The sequence below is a fragment of the Gavialis gangeticus genome, unplaced genomic scaffold, assembly GCF_001723915.1.
Source record: "Gavialis gangeticus isolate Ggan-Ray unplaced genomic scaffold, GavGan_comp1, whole genome shotgun sequence".
Classification (NCBI taxonomy): domain Eukaryota; kingdom Metazoa; phylum Chordata; order Crocodylia; family Gavialidae; genus Gavialis; species Gavialis gangeticus.
In genome coordinates, this window is record NW_017728992.1 from 207,774,432 (window position 1) to 207,783,302 (window position 8,871).

At 52.1% G+C, this 8,871-nt stretch overlaps 1 protein-coding gene across 2 annotated transcripts in view; it reads right to left on the reverse strand.

Moving 5' to 3' along the window:
* The window catches only part of TOP1MT (topoisomerase (DNA) I, mitochondrial), a 28,977-nt gene that overhangs the window by 8,125 nt on the left and 11,981 nt on the right, over nucleotides 1–8,871 (reverse strand). For both annotated transcript variants that reach the window (XM_019528247.1, XM_019528248.1), the window contains exons 5-11: nucleotides 7,472–7,659; nucleotides 6,511–6,655; nucleotides 4,560–4,703; nucleotides 3,206–3,391; nucleotides 1,866–1,934; nucleotides 1,144–1,258; nucleotides 135–262 (exon numbers count right to left, since the gene is read on the reverse strand). In XM_019528247.1, coding sequence (XP_019383792.1) covers nucleotides 135–262; nucleotides 1,144–1,258; nucleotides 1,866–1,934; nucleotides 3,206–3,391; nucleotides 4,560–4,703; nucleotides 6,511–6,655; nucleotides 7,472–7,659 — 975 coding nt within the window. The remainder of the gene's footprint in view (nucleotides 1–134; nucleotides 263–1,143; nucleotides 1,259–1,865; nucleotides 1,935–3,205; nucleotides 3,392–4,559; nucleotides 4,704–6,510; nucleotides 6,656–7,471; nucleotides 7,660–8,871) is intronic.

An 8,871-nucleotide genomic window follows, 5' to 3' on the forward strand; every position in this document is an offset into this window, starting at 1 on the left:
GCTGTGTTCCTGAGGTGGGATCTCTGCACCCACCACACTCCACACATGCTTTGGACCGACCAAGCCCCCCACAACATCAACACTACACCACCCCATTAGCACCCCGGACATTACCCACACCCTGCCACCCTTACCTTGGCCTGGAGGGCCTGCATTGACTTCTCAAAGGTTTTGGGTGTTGCCCTTTGATGGTTGCACAGAACGGCCACGGCCCGGTTGGCTCGGTTGTACGCCAGCAGTTTGGCAGCTACATTGTCTTCAGCTGGAAAAATAATGCTACCATCAGACACATGGGGTAGGAAATGGAAGCAGCTTGAACCTTACAGGTTTCTGATGTGGGAAGGGGGGAGGAAGAAATTAGGAGATTTGCAACAGACATCTATCTAGGCTTTTGCATCATCAGTCAAAGAAATGGAGCTGGAAGAGCCCTCCAGAGGTTGCATCCAGTCCAACCCACTGCCTGCGGCAGGAGCAATGCTATCCAAACCATCCCACCCAACCATAATCTAACCTCTACATAAGACTTCCCTCAACCCTGACACAACATAGACCTAGCACCCAAACCTGCCACAGGTAAAGCAAGGGAAACACGGCAGCCAAAGTCCTGCTTTTGCAAAGTCAACATACGCTCGAGAGGTCCCAGATAGGCCATGCCCCCACTACAGAGGAGGTCAAAAAAGACCACCCCCGCAGTCCATACCAGTCTGACCATGGGGTAAAAATCCCTTCCTGACCCCAGATGAAGCATCGGTTTACCCCCAAGTGGAGGGGCAAGACCCTCTTGCCACAAAAACCTGCAGGCATCACTGCACCTCGATCATCCATCACCAGTGGCTCTCCTTGAACCCCTCCAGCGATGGAAAGTCTATACCTTCCCTGGCATCTATCCCACTGCCTCATTATTTGCAGTGAAGAATTACTTACTAGTTACCAGAAGAAAGGTGGGGGGGGACTAGGAGAACATAGGATGCATCGGAGGTCTTGTCTATAGCTAATAACTAGCAAAATAAGCCCGGGGTAACAGCTGGCTGGTAGTGCAGCGAGCCAACAACGTTACAGCGAGGTCAGGAAGGTTATCTGCTTGTATCTCACAGACCCCAACCCCCGGGAGCTGCCAGTCTACCCAGGCAGAGGTTGCCTTACGGTTGGTGAGGGCTTTCAGCTGCTCTTGCAGGGTGATGGAAGCATTATAGGTTCGAAACACCTTCGCTGAGAGTCCCGTCATCAAATCCTGCAGGTAACTGTTCAGGCTGCCGGTCTGCAGGGGGAGGAGGGAGGAAAGCAATTAAAAGAAAGCCTGGAAAAATATCAAGCCTGCCATCTTCCATTTTTATAACCCAGTCGGCTTCAACCAGGGAGAACGGGGAGAGGGGGACTAGCTAGCTCTGCTGAAATCGGAGGAAGCCTAGTGAAAAACCAAATATCAATGGATCTAAGCTGATGTACACCCTAAGTCTGCTTCAGTTTAACCTCCTGAGATGCATGCAATCCTGGCTGGATCAGGAGAAGCTGATTGTGAGCATCCAGGCAGGCTTTGTGGAGTTTAAACTGCTCTAAGAGCCAATGTCCCTGGGACTTGGTTGCAAGGGACACCCCAAGGGAGAAACATTTCAGGATGCATTCAGAGGGACCGCTGTAGGGGAATCAGGCCAAACCCAGGCTCTGATCACGGCATGAGGAGGAAAAGAGAGGCCTGTGGATCCTGGAAGCCCAGGGGTAGCCATGAAAAGAGGTGATATATCTGGACTGCTGATACATGACTCAATGCAAAGCCAGAGCCCAGGCAAGGTTCAGGAGCGGAGACCGCCTGGGCCAGGCCGAGGTGCTCCGAGGGGACAGCTTGCCCCCCACTCTCCCAAACTCACACTCAGCCTGTCAAAGAGGTCGTCCCCCGGATCCTTGTTCTGCATAAACAGCTTCAGGTTCTTGAACACCTGCAAGACAAGAGGCATGGCTGGGGGTCCCTCGCTCAGGCGGGGCAGGAGAACTCCTCTCTTGGCACCCCGTCACCCATGGCTGTCTCAATGGGGTCACACACCTATTGCCCAGCTCTTCAGCAGGCACAGGTTTCTTGGCCCAAGCCCCTGGCTCCACTGGGAACCTCTATCCCTCTGCACTGAGCCTCGTGCCCATTGCATGCCCTGGTAGGCAGCAAGGGCAGATGGATATGAGGAACACCATCTTGCCCATGAGCACAACAGAAGTGGTGGGCATCGCCCCTGAGGGTGCAGCTCCTTGCTCATACAACCCATGTAGCTCTGGACCTAGATGTAGTGCAGTGGAGATAAGCAGGGAGGGGGACGCTGGGTGGATGCAGCTATACAGACTCTGGGACCCAAGCTGACATCTCTGCAGATTGCTGCACAGATGCACTGGCTTGTCCAGAGCAGGCAGGAGCAAAGCACCCAAACCCTCAAGCCAGGCTCTCCACTTGGGATCGAGAGAAAACCATTACCCTAACACCAGCACAGCCCCAGGCAGGCAGCAACAGCCCAGGGTACTGCTCTGCCTCTGTACTGGAGCCAGTCCCTCGAGTGCATTTCAACCCCTTTCCCCAACCTGCACATGCCAACACAATGGCACAAAGCGATGTGTGGCCGTGAGCCGATGGCATAGCAGATCACACACAAGTCGACCCGTGCCAAGCATCAGTACAAAGCCGAGAGGAGGAAGGGGCTGGGACAGATGGGACAGGCTCTGAGCTAGAACGTGCCAAGGTGCAGCAGTGCATCTCTCCAAGGCAGGCCACATCTGACCCAACTTGCACCAGCTGCTGATCGAGCTCTGGCTGCTGACATACCACTCACTTTTGCCTGGGGTAAGTGCTAGTTTAGGCGGATCTGATCCACATCCATGTCTCATGAACCCCTTTCCCACCTTGGGGCAGCCCCATCTCACTTGCCTGACACCCTAATCACAAGCCTAAACTTAGTGAGGGCAGCTCAGTCACTAGCCTTAGATCTGGGGGACCCAAGTTCAAAGTCTCTTCTCTACCACAGACTTCCCTGGGTGTCCTCTGGCAAGTCTCTTAGGGGCTCTGTGCCTCAGTTTCCCCATCGCTGCAATGGGACTAACAGACATGCCTTGTCCTGCCCCGGAGATAACGAGGTGCTTGGGATACTGCACTGATGGGGCCACTGACAGCTGTACCCTTGGGAGCATGGGCTCAGTGGGTTTTCACCCCCTCCCTCCCCACCCAGCTCACCGGCTTCTCCACGGGCACTTTGTTGTAGTAGCGGATCGAGTCCTTCCCAAGAAAGTCGAACTCCACCATGTGCTCCTGCCCGTCCAGCTCCGGGTAAAGCTTGATGTGCTCCACGCGCAGGGAGCAGCAACCAACCGTGTCTGCAGTCTCCCCTTCCTCCTTCTCATTCCCGGCTCTCAAGGCCAGCTAGGAGAGTGCCAGGAAGATAACATACAGCTTAGAAACCCCTCCTCCCCTACTGAACAGCCTCAGCACCAAACCAGGGTAAGCACCATTTGCTCCTGTCTGCTCAAGGTTTGTACAGCTCCGTGCACTGCAGCAGCTGTATGCTGCCTTAAAAAGTAGCATTTCTCAGTGCCAGGTGCACTTGTGCCCATGTTTGTATGTGCAGAGACGACTTTCAGACGTCTTTATGACAAGCTTTATCACAGGCACATCCTTATGCTCAGAGCTAAGATCAGAGAAAGGCAGGCACAGCTCAGGAATGAGATGCCGTTGGGCATGGGCCAAAAGCTGTAGAGCCTTTCGACTCCCCCACAGCTCCTAATTCTGCCTCCGAAACAGCTGGGACTGCAGCCTGGAGGCAGGATACTGGCTCCAGTCCTACGGGACAGGACCCATGTGTTTTCCTGTACCATGCCACAGCTGTTAGGTGGCACAGGCTAGCATGTCTCAATTCTGCTCCTTGGGGGGAAAAAAAGGTGTCTAGATCCCCAAAGTCAGCACCAAGCCCAGCCCTGCTGGAAGGCAACTTCTGTGCAGTGACAATGCAAATGCAATAGGTGAATGCTGTCTGTGCTACAGAGGATGCTCCAGACTGGGATGGCAGACAGGACCAGGCCTTTTCCTGCCAGCATCCCTTCCCTGGAGACAGAGGTGATCAGCTTCCAGGGCTAGTCCTTCTGCACCTTTGCAAGGCATCCAGTGATGTTACATGCAGATACTATGCTGCTTCGAGACAGTAGCCCCCTTACCTATCAGAAGAGGACACAGCAGATCACTGATGTCTTGGACCAGATTTAACCTAGGTGTCACCAACCCGACCTCTCCTAGGTGTATGGGCTGTGCCATGGTCTGCTGAGTGGCAGCTGCCTGAACAGGCATGGGCCAGCCTGAACTGCCTAGGAAAGACCCTACCTCATGGTGACATTCAGTGCTATCTCTTGCAACCCAAATGTGCGGCAACTGCATGCTGCAATATAAACCAGTCTACCGATGTGGACTGTAACAGGCACCGGCTACCCCCAGAGCTCAGGGGACCATCATGCTCATGGGTTATTCTGCATCGTGTGCTACTGGCAGGCATGACCACAGCCCAGGCTAGAAGCTGAACCAGAGGGAGGGTAGCCAGTACCTTATCAATGAAGTAAAGGGCCACAGCTCTTTGCCGTGTCTTCATCTCCCTGGACTTCCAGTCATCTCGGTACTGGGAGCGGATCTTGTCCACAACACCCTTCAGGCGCCGGGCTACTTCGTACTTCTGCCAGTCTTTCTCTCCCTGGAAAGACAGCGACGGACCTTGTTTTTTGTCCTGCACGGTGCCCATCACTCTCCCAGCCCCCTCCAAGGACAGCTTGGCCAGGCAACGCATAGCATGCCCGTGGCCCAGCTTTGCAAAGAGAGCAGCAGGAGGTATGCGTGCCTGGGTCCAAGCTCTGCTCTATTCACACTATCTAAAAAAAGTCATCATTGCTGAAAAGTTCAAAAATCAGTGAGGAAAAGCAGCTTTGAAGCATGAAGTCTCCACTGTTACACATACAGTGCTTGTGGGTACTCACAGACTAGTGATTCTCAGCTCTTTGAGACTCAAAGATCCCCTCCTTAGACTCGAGACCCCCTTGGAAAAGGCCAAATCTTTGGTTTTGCTAATTTTTTTAGCTTATGGAAAAATATTAGAGCAGTTCTTCCATTGCAATACATTCAGAAAGACCACAGAAGAGCAGAATGGTTTTGACACCTTGGGTTCCTATTGGAAATGTCTGGGTTGATCTTGTGAATCAAGTGTGGGTGGCTGCACACCTAACAGTGCTAACAGTGCGTGGCACCCTTCAAAGGATCTCTCAGTATCCCAGCATGCCACCACAGCTTGGTTGAGAATCACAGCAACAGCCCATTATCAACTCAGTAAATCGAGTTCGTGGAAAGTAGCCGAGTGTCACTGTCCCCGTCAGGGACTTGAGTTTGTAGCCAAGTGTGTCACAGTCAGTCCTAGTGCCACGCCCTAACTTTCACATGATTTTGAACCTCAATTGACAGAAATCCTGGAGTTAATTTTCCTTTGTTTAAAGGAAGCAAGGGAGGGATAAACCTCATGCTTAGCATTAGCAATGAGCACGTCCAATAACGGCCTGTCCAGACCAACTAAAGCACCATCCCTGGGGATCATAGGAAAGTCGGGCTCAAGAGTCATCTAGTCCAGTCTCCTGTTCCAGGCCAGATCATCCCTGACTAAAGCATCCCATCCAAGTGTTTGTCCAACCTGCTCTTGAAAACTTCAAGCATGAGATTGCATAGCTTCTCTAGACAGCTTGTTCCAATACTCAGCCACCTTTATAGTCAAAAAGTTCCTCCTCATCTCCAACCAAAATTTCCCCTGCTGCAGCTTGAGGGCATGGCTCCTAGCCTGGCCCACTATGGCCACAGAGAAAAGCCCATCTCCATTCACATGTTTACATGAGAGAAGACACTCAGCCCTCTTCTCCCACAGCAGGTAAAACATACTGGATGCAAGACAGCACTGAGTACAGTCCCAAGTTAAGAGGGTAAACAGAAGACCTGCAAAAGCCCCAATGCAAGAGATGCAGGATCCCTGCCTGGGTGCCGGGTGGCTGTCTTGGGAACCTGTGCGATGCAACGAGAGCTCCAGAGCAGAGATGCACGAGGTGGAGGACATCTCTGCTCCGCAATCCCCATGCACACAAAAGAGCTCAGTTAAAAGGGACCAGCAAGACCCCCCCCAAGGCAACCCATCCAGCCCCTGGCCACTGCAGACAGTAATTAGCAACCTTTTTCTTATTTCCAGCCTTAATTCATTCCCCTCCACCAACTCATTGGCTGCTACCTTCAACAGCTCCCATCCTTTCCTGCATTGAAGCCTCAGATGCATTTATAGAGAGAGGTCATAGCCCCCTCTCAACCTGCACTCTGCAGTGCCATAGCAGTTGTGCTCCTCTGTTCTCCTAAATCAGGCTCTCCATCCCCCATGCACCTTTCAAACCCAGCCTGCACTTGTCCCTGAGCAATCAGTGGCCGGCACAATGGGAGGGTGGCCAAACAATCTGCCATAAAGGGAAACTCCCAGCCACCTTCAGCTTGGAGCTCGGGTTCAGCATGATGTACTTCAGCGAATTTTGGATGTTCTCCGTCCACGAGGCCAGCCACGTGACCGTGTTGTCGCAACGCACTTCCTTCCACTTGTGGCCTTCTGGGGGCACCGGGATCTTGGAGTCCCTGGTTGGAGGGGAGAGAGGAGAGGAGAACAAGCCCAAGAACTGCAAACACTGCTGATTCCTTCTGTTCAGGGACAGCAAACCCAGCCCAGAGCCCAGGAGAAACAAAGGGGGTTTGGGCATCTTTAGGACGGGCAAAGTTTGCTCTTAAGAGCTCAGGATTATTAATTAAAAGCTTTGCTGCTCCATTCCTATGTAAAGCAAGCAGGTTTGTGTGTCCTCAATGTTGAAGGCCACTGAATGAAAGTCAGCTTCTTGGTGTGAGAGCAGAAGTGGCTTTTACTGAGGATACTTGACTGCATTTAAGCCCAAGACATGGAAACAGGGAAGCTCCCTGCTATGGTATAATTAACCTTATTCCTTTCAGGGAAGGACTCAGTGCCCCCAAGCCGACAGCTCTAGGCTCCAGGAAGCAGAAGGAAGGACACAATCATTCCTGAGATAGCAAAGGGTAGGAGCAGGATGGACAATACTTGGAAAGGCGCATGCCAAGTAGGAGAGATCTCCTTAGGCTGCCTTCTTTGGCCCTTGGACAAGCCCATGAATAGCTGCTGGTATGGAGTTGGGGACCCCAGAGTCCTTTGAACCTGGAAGTAGCTGGCTATGAAATGCATGTGCAGGACCAGGGGAGACAGAAGGCTCCTATACACTGAAATCTGCAGGATAACAGCAGTGCAAAGCAGTAGCTTAGCTTTACTGGTGACAGATGGGCCACGCAACAGGAATAAAAGCTGGGCTAAGCCAGCAAACAAACACCCTGAACACAAGTGGAGCTACACCCATTTACACCAGACAGCATCAACCCGACGGGACTCACTTGCTGCAGTTTATGATCACATCCTCAGGCATGATTCTCTTCTTCAGCATCCCCATCTTGGGGTGGTTCCCGCGTCCCCGGAACAGCCCCGGAGGCTCAGTTTTGAAGTTCCCGATCTTCTCGCGATGCCCATCGAGGATGCAGTACCCGTACTCCTCCTGGATCTTGTCCGTCTCCTCCTTCAGTTTCTGAGTAAAAAAGGAAAAATCCATGCTGAATCACAAGCCGGCAGGGAACTCCCACGTGTCGCATCTCCCTTTGCAAACTCCTTTCCCAACAGACGGCATGCCAGCCAAGGCAGATCTCCAAGAGTCAGACATACATCCCCATCAGCAAAGCACACATAGAAATCATTTATGCTCAACTCTGATAGCAAATAGTCCCAGCATCTGGTGTGCAGGCAGAGCTCTCTTCCTGGATGCAGGCCACTGGACCAGTATTGAACCAGTGCAGCATTTAATGATCCAAGATTGTTCAGGGTGCTGTTTCAACTAGGAGCCTTGGGCCTGGGAGAAAGGCCCTGCTTTTATCTGAACTCCATTTAAATAATACTTGTGAACTATATGAATAGTGGGGCAATCTTTTTGCACCTTATTAAGGCTTATTACCTTGCTTTTCAGGTGGCCTTAGGTCTCTAATTGCAGCCTGGGTCCAGGTCATTTCAGAGCACCTGAAGAAGCCTGGAAACTGCCAGCTCCTTGTCAGGTTTACCCATGATGCCCTTAAGAAGGTACACAACTGTGCTACAAACTAGACCAGTTTCCCTGCCCTTGAGCACTGCACTGCTTTGCAAGAAATGCCTGTTTGGAGCAGGTAACAGGTAACTAGCTGAGGATGGGGCTGTGCTATACAGACAAGCAAACGATGCACTTACTCAGTGTGCATGGAAGCAGAGCATGCTGGATGCTCGAGACACCCAGGATCCAATTCAGGGATGAGAAGGAGAAGCCCTAAGCCAGCAAAGCAAAGGAGGGAGCCTGGGAAATGTTATAGATTTTCTCAGTGCTGGGGCCAGGAAGTAGGAGGTAGATTTGACCACATGCTTTAAGCCAGCACCACATCATATATGCAGTCCCAACAGGCAAATGGTGACAGACAGCAGTTTAATGAGCTCTGGCAGAAACTAAAGGACCCTAGAAATATTTCATGCTCCAAGCCCCTATGCCTGCCCAGTCCCATAGCAGCCAAGGGGCTCTAGCCAGGAGTGGGTCACAATCATAGAAAAGCAGGGCTAGGAGGGACTTCTGGAAATCACAGTCCAACCCCTGGCCAGAGGCAGGATCATCCCTATGCAAACCATCCCACACAAATCCACTGTCTAACCTATTAGCAAAACCGCAGTCCACCTTGAAACAGCTACATCACACCCAAACCTGCCACAGCTAAAACAGGGGGACCAC